At 41.3% G+C, this 17,764-nt stretch overlaps 3 protein-coding genes across 7 annotated transcripts in view; 2 read left to right on the forward strand and 1 right to left on the reverse strand.

Moving 5' to 3' along the window:
* Positions 1-6,850, forward strand: part of slc13a4 (solute carrier family 13 member 4) — a 14,142-nt gene extending 7,292 nt beyond the window's left edge. The window contains exons 4-16 of the mRNA XM_058078717.1: positions 140-306; positions 1,035-1,089; positions 2,197-2,236; positions 2,303-2,389; positions 2,478-2,662; positions 2,905-3,024; positions 3,129-3,230; positions 3,532-3,637; positions 4,269-4,374; positions 4,469-4,584; positions 4,665-4,826; positions 5,299-5,436; positions 5,663-6,850. Coding sequence (XP_057934700.1) covers positions 140-306; positions 1,035-1,089; positions 2,197-2,236; positions 2,303-2,389; positions 2,478-2,662; positions 2,905-3,024; positions 3,129-3,230; positions 3,532-3,637; positions 4,269-4,374; positions 4,469-4,584; positions 4,665-4,826; positions 5,299-5,436; positions 5,663-5,800 — 1,522 coding nt within the window. The 3' untranslated portion in view covers positions 5,801-6,850. The remainder of the gene's footprint in view (positions 1-139; positions 307-1,034; positions 1,090-2,196; positions 2,237-2,302; positions 2,390-2,477; positions 2,663-2,904; positions 3,025-3,128; positions 3,231-3,531; positions 3,638-4,268; positions 4,375-4,468; positions 4,585-4,664; positions 4,827-5,298; positions 5,437-5,662) is intronic.
* LOC131132777 (cytochrome c oxidase assembly factor 6 homolog) lies at positions 6,825-8,175 on the reverse strand. Of its 2 annotated transcripts, none has more exons than XM_058078716.1 (3): positions 8,095-8,175; positions 7,657-7,823; positions 6,825-7,568 (listed from the first exon to the last, which is right to left on the reverse strand). In XM_058078716.1, exons 2-3 carry the CDS (start codon positions 7,798-7,800, stop codon positions 7,470-7,472), a joined length of 243 nt encoding a protein of 80 aa, XP_057934699.1. In that variant the 5' UTR covers positions 7,801-7,823; positions 8,095-8,175; the 3' UTR covers positions 6,825-7,469. The 2 variants fall into 2 exon arrangements, with proteins under 2 accessions (XP_057934699.1, XP_057934698.1); XM_058078715.1 differs by having other exon boundaries at positions 6,826-7,568; positions 7,998-8,168.
* Positions 8,176-14,840: 6,665 nt separating this feature from the next.
* Positions 14,841-17,764, forward strand: part of ptprz1b (protein tyrosine phosphatase receptor type Z1b) — a 39,810-nt gene continuing 36,886 nt past the window's right edge. For 2 of the 4 annotated variants that reach the window (XM_058078701.1, XM_058078704.1), the window contains exon 1: positions 14,955-15,347. In XM_058078701.1, the coding sequence (XP_057934684.1) occupies positions 15,290-15,347 (58 nt within the window). In that variant the 5' untranslated portion in view covers positions 14,955-15,289. Of the gene's footprint in view, positions 15,348-17,764 lie in introns of all 4 variants that reach the window. The other 2 variants (XM_058078703.1, XM_058078705.1) reach the window with 2 other exon arrangements.

Consider the following 17,764-nt stretch of genomic DNA (forward strand, 5'->3'; position numbering starts at 1 on the left):
TGTGTAGTTTGAACCATATTTGTTGTGTTCTCTCCGTATTTTTCTCACTTTTTGTCACTTTTATTCCTCTCTCCTTCAGCATCAATTACAATTGAATGAAAAGATGCAATTAGATGATCATTACACTCGTCCTGTGCAGGTTGGTGCTGGGCTTCATGTGTTGCACGGTGTTTCTGTCCATGTGGCTCAGCAACACATCCACCACAGCTATGGTGATGCCTATAGCGGAGGCTGTACTGCAGCAACTCATATGCACCGGCATGGCAGACAACCTCGAGACGGCAGAGGCCACCGAGGATGACAGCGGTAACGATGCTTACATGCAAACACTCACTCACTCACCAAAATATTAGAAACACATCTCAGTATAATGCTGTGCACCACTTCAAACCACAATAAGCATTATTTCTTGTCTTCAATGAAAACAGTACCTTCCTTAAATACTCCAATTAATGCCTGTGTTCAATTAGCTGCTAAGTCCTTTAATCAAGGGGTCACGGACCACTGAAACCAATGGCATTAACATCTCTCTCGTTTTTATGAACTCCACAAGATGACAAAGTGTCATGAGGGGTCAGCATCCAGCAGCTTTATCTACCTCTGCATGCGCTTTCAAATGTTAGTTGCACTAAAACTCATTGCCCTACTTTTGTCAGTGAACTCATCAGTGGTATTAATGCTGGTTAATCCTTTCTGGTATTACAACATTAGTGGTGTTTACACTTGCATGCATTTTGCTGCTGCGTCGTCCTGCAATTTGACATATTGACTGTTTATTATGCTTACACATTACACACTGTTTGCTTTCTGTTTATGCATAAATTACGCACTTGGCATGCAATTTGTGACCTTAAATGGTGCACATTAGCACAAAATGACTACTCTCCCATAGGATTTATTTACACCTTGTCAGGTACTGTTTACGTCTAGTGCATGACAACAGCATGCAGTGTCAGTACACCATTTGATATAGCTCTTGTATTGGATCTAATGATATTGTTCTGATGGTGTTTTCTCATTTCCATCTGTTTCAGACAAAGAAGAAAACCTGGAGAAGAACCAACTAGAGCTGCTGTACCGTAATGCCAGGTATGGTTACTGTCCTTGCGTTGCAGCATACCATCATTGTTGTGTCAATGACAAGACATTGTGTGGTATAAAGTCGGGCTGCTTAGAATTGAGATTGTGCTCCTTTTATATGTACATACTAATCCATCAACTCCATACCATGGCACGCTCACTCACTCCACAGTACATTCATCCACATAATGAAAACAAGCCAAAAGAAAAGTCACTTAATGCAATTGCTCCTCCCGTGAGCTGATGAATGATAGCCAGTGAGTCAGTGGGTAGAACCAGGGCAGTAGAACCATCTTTCCCTGGAAGGCGAGGCTCAGGAGGAAGTACCGGCCAATGTGTTGCCAATGACACTGGAGTGTCACTCCTTAGTTTAGATAGTTTATGTATTGTGTGCCACTGGTTGTCCAGGGTTAAAATTAGAATTTGGGCGATATTACTTACCAGTGGCAACAGATTTATGTGCTGAATCACGTCAACATTAACCGGAACCGACCAAATAATCATGGAAAACTTACCTGCCTCTTGCAGTTCATACAAGACACAGTTTAACTGACAGCTCAAACAAACCAAAATAGGCACCTCTCTTCTGTTCTCCCACGGAATGTTGTGTGCTGCAATGAAATGCATCGAAGCGGAAATGGCGGTTAGGCTGAACTAATATTTCTACCACTAAGCCGCGTTTGGCAAAATTTTCCCCCAACCGTAGGGGTGGCCACTCAGATGGCCAAAGAATGACTAAGGCAGGGTGGTCACTGCCAGCACTGATTCTGAAGGTCCTAGGCAGATAACATTCATATGGCAAGAAACACACCACTAAATGAATATAATAGACTGTTAGGAATGATGTCATTTAATTTCATGGAGCAAATACTAGTATTTATACTAGTAATATTAGTACCCAATATAGGCCATTTAGTTTGCTGTCTAAAATACTATTACATTTGTTTTCTACTCATTTTAAGACAATTTCATATCTCACTTTGATGCAAATATGACTACCATACAGTTGTCTCAGAAAAGACACATTTGGTTAGTTCAGTAGACATTAACAATATTATTCCTCCCAGTTTGAGTCTTTTTTTGTTGTAATTGCTATGATTTCCTCCTTGCCTCCAGCAATGATTGCAGTAAACTGGAATTGTCTACAGTTAGTGAGGTAAGACGATGATCATTTTTTTCATCAATTTACAAAGAAAAGATAATAATGAGTGACTCTATTCAGGTAGAGAGTGGGGAGGCCAATGGAGTGTCTCTGAAAGTAAATGCCAACAAAGAGTGCATCAGACACACAAATGGACACTTGCCGCAGGTTCAAAACTGCCCTCTAATCACAATAACAAACACTGACTCTTCTCATGAAGCTCACTTATTTGATTCTTCCCTATTCACCTTGCTAGGTTGCCATCGAAATCCCAAATGTGAAACGTGTAAAGGCCAGGCGAGATTCCCAGTACCCCACCAAGAGAGATCACATGATCTGTAAATGTCTGACACTCAGCATCACCTACGCCGCGACCATCGGCGGCCTCATCACCATCACAGGCACCTCCACCAATCTAATCTTTGCTGAACAGTTTAACACGTACGTATACCGGAGTTCAATGACTAAACTCTGCGGGTATAACCCATCTTTTGGGGTGGGGGGCACACAGGGTCTGAGATCTTGCTAATCAGACTTTCCAGTCCTCCCAGAGCTTATTTCCTCTCAACACTAATCCTTCATATTACAGCTAGCTCGGACAAAGGTCAGCTTTCTGTAATTTTGTGTGTGCGAGTGGGCAGTAATACGCAGTCTGAGCATCACACACTCCAAAATGTCTTCAGGCGTTATCCGGATGCCAAGGTGATCAACTTTGGCACGTGGTTCATCTTCAGTTTCCCCATCGCCATCATCATGCTGGTCCTGACCTGGCTGTGGCTTCACTTCCTTTTCCTGGGCTGCAAGTGAGTGTGTATGTGTGTGTGTGTGTGTGTGTGTGTGGGGGGGGGGGGGGGGGGGTAAATATATATATGAATGCATACTGATGATGTCCCCCCTGTGTGTCCAGCTTCAGGGAAACATGCTCGCTGAGTAAGAAACGCAAATCTAAGAGAGAGATGATGTCAGAGAAGAGAATCCATGAGGAGTATGAAAAACTGGGACCCATCAGGTATAGTATCGACTGTATCTATTAACGGTAAAACAGCCAGGACCTTTATTTACCTTAACTGCAAACACAATGGGTGTTAATGGGAGGCAGCACTAACAGGAGGTGACTGTTATTTGACTACTCATTGGAACATTTTGTTGACATTTCAAATTCAGCTGCTGTCATAGTATTATGGAGTTCATAAAAAAGACCCCAATTGTTAATTAATAGCGATGTTAATTGACTTATTTCAGCGATAACGTTACTATAAGACATTACATGAGGGCACAGTATTATGCAATTTTGTGTGTGTGTTTTCTAGTTACCCAGAGGTGGTCACCGGTGTTTTTTTCATCCTGATGACTCTGCTGTGGTTCACAAGAGAGCCTGGTTTTGTTCCCGGCTGGACGTCTCTCTTTGAGAAGCAAGTACACACAATGTTGCGTCACACTACACAGCATGTGGTGTTGTTCCCACTAACAGTCATTACTGCTTGGAAGTACATCAACACACAAAAAAAACTACAAAGCATACCAGTAAATTAAGATTTATCAATAAATATATTTTTATGAAATTCTACTAGTGGAATCAAACTATGGAATGGATTGAGTAGGACTCTTAAACAATGCACAACGATGAGCGAATTCAAGAAACAATACAAGCAGTTGATGTTTGCTAAATACAAGGATGAAGAGTCTTGAACCAGTGATGATGTGCTATACATATCACTATATTGACACTTACTATGGTATCCATTATGTCATTGTATGGTCATATCACCTCGTACTTCGGTATGGGACAACAAAAAAAAATCTTTTAAAAAACAAAACAAAACTTCAACTATATTATGAAAGCAGGAAGTGAACAAATGTAACAGTTACTGATTGTAAAAGTACCAGATGGAGGGGTAGGATTTAATAAGCTTTGCTTCTTCCTACTCCTTTTGGACATGTGGAACTGGGAACTGATTATGGGATGCACTCAATTGGAATCTGATGCATGTTCAATTGAAATTAAACCATTACCATAACTATATTGTCCACTCCCTGCTTTAGAAAGGGTTATCGGACTGATGCCACTGTGTCTGTCCTCCTGGGCTTCCTGCTCTTCCTCATTCCTGCAAAGCGACCATTCTCCTCATCCCCATCAAGCTACAGAGACCCAGGTAGAAATCATGCCGTCTTATTGTATTACCTTATTTCTTTAAGGCTATGTTATATTATAAACTACAGTGCCGTAAAATAAAAAAAACAAAACAGTTTCAGTGTCGGATCCACTCGCCCCCATGATCACCTGGAAGGACTTCCAGAGACTGATGCCGTGGGAGATTGTCATCCTGGTGGGTGGAGGGTATGCACTGGCTGCTGGCTGCAAGGTAGAACATTTAATAGTCAATAATATGTTTGTACTACTGTTTCATTTTTAAGCGTATGGTTAAATGTATTTTTTGCACAGGTGTCAGGCTTGTCAGTGTGGATCGGCAGACAGCTGGAGCCCATGAGTGGACTCCCACCCTGGGCTGTCACCCTGCTGGCTTGCCTGCTGGTGTCAGCGGTCACAGAGTTTGCCTCCAACCCGGCAACCCTCACCGTCTTCCTACCCATCCTCTCTGCACTGGTATGTCCCCTTCTTTTGTGAAATATTGTGATTTAAAATAGGACGAGGCGTTAATAGGAAGAAGTTGACTCACTTTATCTTTAATAATGATTTGGAGTGCATGAGAAAGTGGAAAGGAAAAGCGTATACAAAGGTAGGTAAAGTTGATCAAATTTGATAAAAAGCTACCATATAAGCGGTGACGTTAGAAGACTTGTTAATTGAATAACGGCTCGAATTGGAAGGTCTACCTTCTGCAATGTGATTTAGAAGTCTGAGGAATGAAATGAACCTGCAGCAGAGTGATGATGGAGGTGAAAATCAAGCTGCATATGTACTTGTTCCATTTCATATTTACTGTATCAGTATAGGATCATATTCACTTTTCATGTGTGCATTGGGATGAAACGTTCCGCAAACAGGCCAAGAAGCAGAACATGTATGGATGGATGTGATCATCATCCCCTTTACTGTACGTCTTTCTCTTTCACAGTCAGAGACTTTGCACATCAACCCGCTCCACACTTTAATCCCCTCCACTATGTGCGTGTCATTCGGGGTCATGCTTCCAGTCGGGAACCCCCCCAACGCCATCGTCTTCAGCTATGGACACCTGCAGATCAGCGACATGGTACGACACACACCCACACACATTCCTTGAAACACACGCTCTCTTGCACCTGCAGCATCAGCTTGCGTCTTATGTAATACATTTTTCATCTCCTAACACTTGGAAAAAAACTCAGAAGATAAACTACTAGTATTTATTAGGATCCATTGGGAATGCTATGACATTTTAAAGACCTCGGTTCATTCTCCATTTGTGAATTGATGGTCCTCTTCTTTATATTCTCTAGGTGAAAGCAGGTTTTGGGGTGAACCTGATTGGCGTAGCGGTCGTGATGTTGGCCATCACCACATGGGGGGTTCCGCTCTTTAATTTGACAGAGTTCCCAACCTGGGCAGTGGCCAGCAACGTTACCAGCAGCTTATAGCCCCCTCTTGGAGCGAAAAATGTGAACTGTATTGAAGATGATGACTGGAGGGAAGGAGGAACCGTTAAGAATGATACTTTTGTGGAGCCAATTCAGTACTGACAATGAAAGCTGATTGTCATGCTGTATTTTATTTTATCTGTCATAATTGGACAGAGATCTTTACTTGCCGTGTGATATACCACACCGAAAATCATTACCATAGTGCCTTTTTCAGTAAATGTTTCAAAAGGTGTAGACTGTTGCTGCACTTTAAATGAATGTGTCCTTGCTGTTTGAACAGCAAGTGTAGGAATGTGTTGGATGGACTGTTAAAAGAGACGGCTGCTTTATTTACAAGCAATAAATGCACAATGAGAGGCTTCCACTACAGTATTTCTGATGTGTACTATAATGTAATGATATAACGTATCTAGTGTACACTGCAAGCTGCAACAATTCAAGATGCCAGCTGTCTTTACCAAAGTTATCACACTGTAAACATACTAGCCATGATTGGCAATAGTGCCTTCATATGACAGCTCCAGAAAACACTATGATATTGGAAATTTGTGCTTTCATGAAGACAATGAAGGACTTTTGATGTAACCACGGTGACCGATGCAATGAATGGCATCAATTTTGAAAAAAATGAGTTTATGAAATGGGTTACAGTTGAATAATAAGCTGACTTGTTGCCTTGGTGATGTGAACAGGGAGCTATATTGGAAAGGTACAAAGGGTGAGCACACATATTTGTATGTTATGATAATCAAATCTGCTGGTAAAAGAACACTTTCAATGTATTATACATAAATGTACAAGGTGTTTTGTATTTTTACACAATATGTCAATGAAATGTGGAGCTTTTATCACTTTTACCGTAGCATAGGTATAATCAAAATACTATGAATTTATTATTTTTTTTGTAATTTATTCATGCCTACCTTTTTGTAAGTACATACAGGCTTGCAACATAAAGAACTGAAGTGTTTACCTGATGTCATTCATGCCGACATGACAGTTAGGAAGACCAAATAATGTGTACAAGAATAAAATCCCTGAAGCCAATGTCTGTTATTTACATTTATTTCAAAAAGATTGCATGATCACATTTCCTTAAGTCCACAGTGATAGTACACTTTTTTCCAATGAAATATAAATGCAGATCTTTTCCATTATTGTTGTATTTGATACTTCAGACCAGTTGGGCAACATGAGATGTTCAAACAACCCATTCCCGATCCAAATGTCATCTTCAGCTCTGTACAGATAAATACACCCCACTGCTCAAAAATATATAAATGGAACCAAATGCTTAAGGCCACAAACATGACAAAATAAAAGCCTTCTTTGTCTTGTGGTTGGCATCCTTTGTGATGCTTCTAGACCGTCACATTTTCCATCATAGTCTGGTTTTTGGAGATGTTACTATGCAACATCTTCATTATTTTACTGGTGGTCAATTCCAACATTCACTTTGACCTTAACTTGTCCTTCATTCAGTCCCTCTCCCCTTTATTGACAATGGTCACGTAATCCTGTGGGGTGTTTCAACATTGACTGCAGTGACTGTGTAAATATATTATAAATGTCTGCCTTTGTCCCAATATTCCTGTCATGCCAGTACTGTTTTGCTCCATTTAAATCGGCAATAAAAACCAAAGAAGACATGTCAGGATTGCTATTGTTAGGAAGGCTGTCGAGGTCCTTCAGCAGGAGTGAACCCCTCTGTTTGCATCTTCTCCTTGTATTTCAGGAAGTCTCTCCTTTTAATAAAATACTTGACCTGCAAAGTGAGGAAAATAAGCAAATAAGTTCTAGCTGTGATCATATTTCACTTATATCCCTAGTAGTAGTCTGAGGGGATAGTTTACCCACTGCGCTGGACATTTAGCCTCAAATTCTCTTTGGAAGTTCTGGCAGGCTGTTGCTTTATCATTGTTGTCATCCATGCACTTCCACAATAAGTCCCTGGCATCCCAGCAGGCTTTCCTCTCTGCGGAGTTTGGAGCTGCCATCAGCACTTCACTCTGACTTGAATCTAAAAAGGTAAGGTTTTCGTTGATTATAAAAAGCAACTCTAATAACATGCAGGTTTTGCTCAGTAAAGCATTAGCGTCTTATACAAAATAATGATCCTTATCACTAACGATCAACAATGGCGATAGCTACTTAGTAACAGCGTGTATTAGCGTGTTAGCTTTTTCACACTCACTGTGTTAATAAAGCTTGGATGATATATTTCCACAAATGGCTTCTGTGTTAAGATTGTCGATCCATATACTTTACAGTATAGGTGATGTTATGTTTACTTTCGAGGTGACAGCATTAGCTAGGCGAAGGGCAGTTTTTCCTGGTCGCACGTTGATGACGTCAAACGCCAGTACACGAGTGAAGGAACGCTAAGGTATGTTAAGGTATATTCAAATAAGAGTGAAAATATCTAAATAAAATGTAAATGAATGTGTTATCTTAATATTATTTGAAGCAGGTAGAAATTGTTGTCGTTGCTGAAATTCGTTGTCGTTGTCTTCGCTACTGCTCAAAGGTAACAGAAGATGGCGATGTTTGCTAATAAGTAGGGCCTACATTAGGCAGAATGGGTAGAATAGCAGTCAAATGTTGTATATTGACACATGAAACTGAAACTGTCAGAAAAAGTACAACAGGTGACGGGGTCTGTCAGATCGATATATACTGTAGATACATTGACAGGGGCGTGGCTAGACAGAACAGCTTTTAAATGCAATTTGCATTATGTTTGATTGATATGTACACGTATCATAAATGCACAGTATTTATGAGGGTTGTTGGTGGGACTACTGCAAACCTTCAACCAATCCCCAATACCCTATTTGTACTCATACCTGTAATACTGCAAAGAACATCCTTCCCCTAATGTAGCTGTTAAGAAGTCTTTTCCCATGTAAACCTGTTTTTGTCACTCAGCTATTTGGATGCACAATGGCATGTGTGAGAGAGTATACAGCTTTGCAATGAGTAAAGGCATAATTAATGCACAGTGTTGATTAACTCTCTCCTTCCTTTTTCTTTCCCTCTTCTCTCTCAACCACAGTAATGAAGAAAAGCCCCAGAGGTTGCCATGGTGCCCAGCAGCAATCCATCTCCGTTTGTGTGCTCGTGTGGACCGAGGAGGAATAGAAAAGAGGCAAACCTCTGCAGAGACATGGTGCTCACAGTCCTTTTAAGAAAGTAAGTGTTTGTTGCCTGATTTGTATGTGTACAGACAAACCTAATTCACTATTGATGTCACATATTTAGTGATCCCACTTCAAGTTTGTTCATTGTCACTGAAGTGTCTCTAAAGGTTCAAGTGCAGTTTCCAGACGCACAACAGTGCACGTGTAAGATGTTGCCAGTGTGAAAATACTCAGCTATAATCTTTGTGACGACAGAGAGACCTAAAAATCTGCTGCATGAGAGCACCATACACAAAATCGCTGCATGGGAAAATAGTTCAGAGCACCACTATCATATATATGCAGATAAATTGCACAAATATGCATTATATTCGACAAAGAGCGTCATAGCCATCCACTGCATTGGGCAAAAGTGGAAGGAAACAGAAGAGGCCACAAGACAGATTTTATTCGCCGTAATCTCATGACCTACTTAATACAGAACGCTCCATCCCACTCCATGCTGCAGTTACATAATGGAGAGTCATTGTGGTGTCGGACAAATCATTTTGCCAATTGCCTTTTGAAAAGTGCCTTAGATGCTACAAGTAAAACACAGGTAATCCCATTTACCCCAGGAAAGGACTCCAAGGATACCCACTATTCTAAACTAGTGGCTTTACCTGCAGGTAGAATGTGCACATCATTAGAGCCTCAAAGTATGTCGAATGTGCTTGTTGAGAAGAAGGGATCAATATGGAGATCACCTCCTCATTCTGACTGTTAAATGTCTCAACGAGCCACTCTGGTTTTCACTAGCGATTATCTGTTCTAAACAAGGTACACCGGTGATGAACCAAGTAATTGTGCATGTCTGGCCAGGCTTTCATGTTCATATAAATGCACATAATTTGCTGTGACCTCTAACCACAGAAAATGGCTGTTTTTTTTTCTATCCTCCAGCTGAGGTGCACCTTGCCTCATAATGGTCGGAATGTGCGTGGAGCAAGGCTTTAGGTTGCTTTTCTTCACGGTGTTTGATTTGACAGCCTTAGCAGTTGCTGAAAAATGCTTTTATTTGACTCGCTGAATCTCTTTCCAAACATATTCTGCTTCCCTTTCAAAAAAAAGGCAGGTTATCCAAAGGGTTGGTATTTGGCCAGTGAAAGCATTTAAATGTTTCCACAAAATTAGCTTTCTTCCCCTGTGATGACACTGGATTGCGTCCAATTTAGTTCAGTGTTTCCAAACCTTCACTGAACCAAGCAAGAGTCAAGTTACATGCTGTTTTCTTACTAAATAAATTGAATGGCATTGATTTTTCCATTGCCTTTAATCACCCAATTTACATGGTTTAAATTACAAATAAATACAAAAAACATCTGAAATATAACATGAATCCCCTTACCACAAAGTACAAATCCTATAACTAAGGGACTAAATTATAATAATAATCAATTATAAATCCAACAATCATCCAACCATCTTCTATCGCCGGGGCAGCAGTCCCAACAGGGAAGCCCAGACTTCCCTCTCACTGGCCATTTTGTCCAGATCAAGGCGTTCCTAAGCCAACATATCCCAGGTCTTCCCCGACGCCATCCCTGGTGGGACATACCCTTAACGCCTCCCCAGAGAGGCGTCCGGGAGGCATCCTGACCAGATGCCCGAGTCACAGCATGATGTCGGGACACTATGGGACCGCCTGAACACTTTTGGGAGCTGGTACCTACTTGCTAGATGCTACCAAGCTAGCTCTAAGCATGTTAGCATTTTAGCTAATTTGCCGCTCTCTAAAAGCAAATACACACATGGCATGATGTAGATACGCTATGGGTCTGCCTCTCCGCTTTTGAGACTCGGTGCTTTCTTTTAGCTGCTACCGTGCCGACTGTTAGCATGTTGGCATTATAGCATGTCAGCTTTGTCGCTCAATTCCTCGTCTAACGTATGCACGGCATTGCTCGGCGGCGCGTCACGGCAAACAACGGGCCCGAGGTTCACGGCACAGGTGGCAACCCATCAAAATTTCGGCGGGAATTTTCTAGTTTTTATTATTGTGCCTGTTGCTAGATCAATTAAACCTGCAATAAAAGCATGTTGTTCAATCTCACTAAACAATTACTGTCACCTAGTGACCACTTTAGAATACTACATACATTAACCGCAGTGTAGCAAGGGACAACAGGTTAATTGTATGCCTTCTGCCATCTAGTGGTAGAGCATTTAATTGTTCCGCCTGTAACTATGTTGCTTGTATAGATGGATGAATAGTGACAGGTTATTTAGCATAAATAAGAACACCTGATGATCTCTTATGGCATCACAGTGGTTGGGAATCACTGCTTTAGTTCATTTTTAAAAGTGGCCCGCCACCATACAAACAGGTCAATGGTGAAATGTGCATACCTAGTGTTATGTGTGAGGTTCAATTCTTTAGTCTGTCTTGTTGTTTTCATCACAAATATCATATATCTTTGCTTTATGGCCTCATGTGGGCTGCAGTTATTAGTTGGTGTTCACAGGTTTTGGCCTCCAGAGAATAGAGATGCTTTCAGACCATCCAACACATCCTTGTCGGTGAGTAATAAAATGTTTTTTTTTTTATCAGCATGTGTGCTCAAACATGGAGTGCCAGAGTGCAAAAAACTGTGCAAGTCATTTTCAATTTGCAGCACATTAGTTTGTCAAATGTATAAAAGGACTGGGGCACCTATGACCAGTTTCTTTCCTTCCAAATATTACAGTCCAGTGAGGTTTGGTCAAATTCTACACAATATCTTTCCCTAAGCTTGTCTAGAGGTCCATTCAAACAATTACACGAGATGTGCACTTAATGGGTTCAACATGCCAAATCTTATTATTATCCATGAAGCATCCAACGGTCGTGTCTCGTTCTACTCCATCTCAACCACTGATTGAAACTGTCATGCCAACACTTTCATTCAATGGATTAAGTCAGATTTTATTGAAGGATGAATATGATTTACACATCTTGAGCTCTTCCTGTTTTGTTATCAAGTGGCACGCATGGTTTTATCTGGCAGTGACAAATCGGGTGGTGGCATATCGAAATCTGGTGATGAAATTAATCTCCATCGTAAATAATGTAAGATCATGGTGACAATGAGTAAGATTGATATGCTCACTTCTTTTTTCAAGGCAGATTAATTTCTGCATGATAGTACGATGGGAAGGCTATTGTATTATTATGTAATGATTCATTACATTCACATATCCGTCACATGGACACTGTATTGTCTTATTTTGTACAAACCTTAGCATGAGAGGTGAGTCATGTGACTTTAAGATCTGCGGCAGAACCTTTAATGTTCCAGGAAGGTAAATGTCAAATCCCAGACAGACCTGGAACACATACACACACACACACACACACACACGCAGATGCATGCAGACAACTGCCATTAAAGTATGTTGACGTATCCTGACACAGATTTTAAATGACACAAACCCTCTCGTTTCCTTTTTTCTCAAAGGTATCATGACTCTTCAAGAGGAGGAACAAATTGATTATTAAATGGAGCGTGATTATCCCTAAAGGGAGTTTTTTTTGGCAATGCAGTCTTTAAATAACAAGAACAGAGAGACTATGAACAAAAAAAGCTTACTCTTAAACGCCTTCTAACTAATATGGTTGTGATAGATTACATCATAGCTTGAGTGGTTTGCACATGCCAGACAGTCTGCAAGACACACACACATCGCACATGGCGCACATTGGCCGCTGATGGCATCTCACACACACACACACAGAGGGATAAACATCGACCAGTATCTGTCAGGCATGCACTGGCCATGACAGTGACCTCCAGTTGCCACCACTGGAAGTCAATATCACTGTCACCCACCGCCATGGCAACAACACACACATTCACACAAACCCTGAAGACTGGCAATAATAGAAAGATTGATTTGTATTACCATTGGATCATATCGGAATGTCCTGTGTAGCGGAAGTTGGAATTCCAGTATCATCCAGTCATCAGCATGCATAGACTGTATTCTAAATGCTAACTTGCAATATTTGATTCATGGGTTTAAACGTCATTAAACACAACAGCTAATTTCATTAATATGTGATGTGTGATTTTGATCTTGCATTGGCTTTTCCATATATGCACACGTATTGTTCCTATTTTGTTCCCTAAGTTTATATACAGTATATGTCTATACCGATATTCCGGAAACACAAGAGCAAAGAGCATATTGTAACAAACACTGGAACAAAAATGTTGATCCAACAAGTGGGACAAGGCTCTCCTGCAGGAATGGAAAAGGATTATCTCTCTTAATTTATGCTAATGTATGCACACGGAGTAACGAGTGCAGCTTGTTCTTGGGAGACCCACACATTCTCTCACACGCAAACATTTAAAAGCTGCCACTGTAGTGTGTCTTTGCCCCCATTGAAGCCTGTTGCATGTGAACGCCACTCTTCACTCATTCTTGTTTTTTCCCAACACACACACACACACACTTGATGCTGTGCAGTCGGGTACTTCGGGGGAATGTTGTTTTCCAAACCTTTGCCTAATCTTTTTACAATAACACAAACACTCACTTTATTTCCGCTGTGGGAGAGTTTTGGGGTCCTTTTCCGCTGTGTGGTGCTGCTTCGGTTCAGTGGACCAGTGTCTTTCTCTTGGGACAAACTGTTCATCAACACATACTGTGATCTGTGGGATCCCCATCATTCCAGAGTTTCTCAAATGCATCCTCTCATGAACAGCCCTCCAAATGAGACTTCATCTGTTTCTTTAGCTTTTAGCAAGAGCGGGGGCTTCAAAGTAAGTTTAAGACATGGCAATCATGTTGATACATTTGGTCTGAAAAGCAATAGCCTTTCACTATCGCAGCAAGTCACTTGGAGGTGTGTTTGAGTTTGTTATTATGTTTTATGTTTAAAAACTCCCATGCAGCCCAGTTGTATCATGATCTGCCTCAGAACGTGACGGAACATATTTCCTCAGTGAACCATAGCTCCCCAGTGCCTGCAGCACTCATGCACAATGCACTTATTGTGGGATTAGACAATCATTTACTGTGAATAGTAAGTACTGTATACTGTATCCAAGTTTCAGACCATGTTGCACCTACCACCACGCTATAATTGCACTAAACAATAATAGGTGTGGGTTGAGTCTTTTTCACAATATACTCAATATAAGCAATACAAGCTGTACATGGACTATTCTAAAGGACATTTGTATTGCCTTGCTCTCTCAGAAGATATACTGTACTAAAAATGCTTGTCAGAATGGTGTTTATTTTAGAAAGAAATGTTTAGCTTCACAGCTGCACGGCAGTCGAGTAGTTAGCGCGCACACGCAGCGAGGAGACCCGGGTTTGGTTCCACCCTCTGGCATCTCTGTGTGGAGTTTGCATGTTCTCACCGTGCATGCGTGGGTTTTCTCTGGGTACTCCGGTTTCCTCCCACATTCCAAAAACAGGCGAGGTTAATTGTCCATAGGTATGAATATGAGTGTGAATGGTTGTTTGTCTATATGTGCCCTGTGATTGGCTGGCAACCAGTCCAGGGTGTAGCTGGGATAGGCTCCGGCACCCTGCAACCCTCATGAGAATAAACGGTAGAAAATGAATGAGTTTAGGTTCACTTTCGTTCGACCACTTTTAGTTCCCACGTTGTTGACTTGATACCTAAAATAATAGACACCCGTATACATGATAACATTGGAATAAACAAAACAACACTATACATAGACTATATGCAACTGAAAACACAATCACACCATAGCTGTTGTTGCCTTCCTGTGTCCACTTCAATATCATAAAGTCATTATCATAAAGAATGGCAGTTTAAAGAATGGAAGTGAATGCAGATTGGTGCATAGACGTGGTGTGGTAGACTACAACCACAGTAATACGCATATTGTTACATTAATATGTCTCTAGAAGCTATTATATTTCTTTGTCAATGTACAGTCATGCATGCAACAGGAGCTCAGCGCTTAGAGATATAAAAGACACTGGATGTCAAGCGCACGCACGTACACGCCGCGCGCGCACGCACACGCATACAAATCCCTGGAGTAAGATCATCAGACGCCCCACATGCATTTTCATTAAAGGAGGTGGGTGGCGCTCACTTCATCCCTGATTGCCATACGTAAGTGCGCGTCCACGGTCATACCATCCAGACCGCCAGCCCTCCTCTAACCAAACCCAGCCGAACCACGCCGAATCAGAGCCACGCCGCAACGAACATCGATTACCGGCGGCCACGTCCTAACTATCCACTTGCGCATCTTTACGCACTCGATACGCTTTGTCACTCCCTTTAAAGCAAGATTCTGCATCTTCTCGTGTCATCTCCACACCGGGGACCATGGAGACAGTATGGGTCCATGCAGTCTTCTCCCGGCTTCTTCTCTTCTGCCTAATGGGTAAGAAAATCTGACACTGCGCGTATTTTGCCGTGCATTTGCACATTTTCTTTCGTGAACTAATTGTTTCTAACTTTGCATGACAACAGCTAGTGCTTCCATGATTTTGTTGCAATATGTGCTGGGATTTGGGTCCTGGTTTGAGCGTGCTTGCAGACACATGTTGAAGAGTGGAGAGATGCTGTCTGCTTGCACTGTGGTGCATATTTGCATGCGTGCAGCACGATTCGCTCACTTCCAGCAAGTAACTATTTTTAATGAGCATTTTTTTTGCTTTTCGCGATGAAGTCATGAGCTGAAGTGCGGCAGTGACCAGAAGCAGATGATTCATATCATTTACATAGTCATACCATTCCTTTCCAGTTGGAAGCATCTGCCTTGGTCATGTTTTACCCTCATTTTGTAAATGTGGCACTCATCTGGAAATGGGACAAGAGGCAAAACAGTCTGGCTTCTAGACTGCAAGCAGAAGAGAATTTTTTTTTGGTATCTGAACTACTTTGATCATTTTGGCCGTGACAAAAATGGCGAGTGTGTTTGCTTATAATTGTTTTTTTTAGGTTTTAATAATGCATAATAGCACAATTGCAAGATGTAGAATAAAGCCAAATGAAGTTGCAAGTGCCAGCATTTAATATAGAAGGGGAAATATTCAAGAAATAGCAAAACACGAAGGTGGTGTCCGTGTTGATCCTGCTGCCACATGGTGTCTTTGGGAACAGTCTTCAATGAAAGTAACCTTAATGTGTATTTATCTTTTTAATGTGTTATTTATATGCATTTAGAATTGTTTTATGCATCTAAAACTATACTTATACTATAAAAAGGTGTTTTGTGCTTTTGAGAGTCAACAGCCAATTGCAGATGGACTCACTCAGTGTATTAACATCATGACAATACACACCCTATGTTAAACGCTAACAGGATAATGTACGCAAACCGAGGCAAAAATTTGGTGTAAAGTTTTGACGCTAACCGAGGTTCTACTGTATAGTTGTGTGAAAACATTAGGACTTGACTTTCTCACACAGGTCAAAGCGTGCTACAAAACATTCATCGTAACTTTAGGGTGTTTGGTTGAAGCATCGTGAAATTTGGTACACACCATTAGAGCATACATTTTGACCAAGATTTGTAGGGGCCCAGGACCAAATGCCTGTAAGCTACTGACCATGTTGATATCGTCCGAAGCTGTGAGTGTGCAATGCATAAGGTATCTGGGGGACTTCTATGCTATGCTGTGATTTACTTACCAATATTGGGGTTTTACCCATATGATGAAGATGACTTTGTCTGGAATGTTCACGTAGTTTTCGACAGAGAGGCATCATTCCCCGCAGCGATATGACTGCAGTGTTGTCCAACCATCTGTCTCTCAGTATGCCAAGTCGGCACTCAGAACAGTTTCGTGTTTTGACTCACTGTATCACACATCCAACAAACACACACATACACACAAAACTGTGTGATGTTTGCATGCTCTCATCGTGACCTTATTTGTCCTGGCAGTTCTAAACAGTGTGTCTCTCCTTCTGGGTTTTTTTTTTCCTTGTTGTCCATTCATCTATGAGGGCATTTGTGAGATCAGAGGTCACTGATGTTGGACAAGAGGGGCCTGGCTTCCCATCTTTGTGCTGGTTTGTTCCAAAATTGTTTGATGGGGTTGAGGTCAGGGCTTTTTGTTTTTTCCACACACAACTCATGCAATGCAACCATGCCTTTATGGATGCGGCTTTGTGCACTGAGATCTGACCATTTCAAGCCTTTAATGTCAATAGAGCAATTGTACATTTGGGAAAATCCCCCTTTATCACAGTAACTCTGCAGTCTTTTTGGGTCAGGGTTAGGCTTGGAGTCCGGCACCGATTTACAAGGCCAGGTCTTACACCGAGGCGTATGCTTTACATTTATTGTAATGTAATGTATTCTCTCAGTTGTGATCACACCTGCTGCTTGTCAGTCCATGTGCTATTCTGAAAGAGCATATTTTGCAGTTCAGTGCATTTTAAATTTCCCACGGCGCCAATGTCTGTAGCTGATTGTCAGATAGTTCACAGATCTCCAGGCTTTACTTTATGATGTGTAGCAAAACCTGCTTTTCTACAAAACTGTCCCCGTTTAAGTAGCGGGCGTATAAACAGACTAATTTGAGGGGGATAATACATTTTCTCACATTTGGCGCTGATAAACAGGCTCTAGGGCAGGGGTGGGCAAAACTTTTTGCTTTAACAAAATTGATGGGGGGCCAGACTATATTTTACACATAACAGTCCACTTAGAAGGATTGTATCTGTAAAAGTGTCATGCAATCTGCTATATGTACTTGTGTCCCTTTTTTCAGGAACACTTTGTAAACAACAGACCACATCAAATAATGAAATTGATAAAATAAAAAAAAAAGTTACTTAAACCATCAA

This window comes from Doryrhamphus excisus, chromosome 7, assembly GCF_030265055.1.
Source record: "Doryrhamphus excisus isolate RoL2022-K1 chromosome 7, RoL_Dexc_1.0, whole genome shotgun sequence".
In the NCBI taxonomy this organism is placed as follows: domain Eukaryota; kingdom Metazoa; phylum Chordata; class Actinopteri; order Syngnathiformes; family Syngnathidae; genus Doryrhamphus; species Doryrhamphus excisus.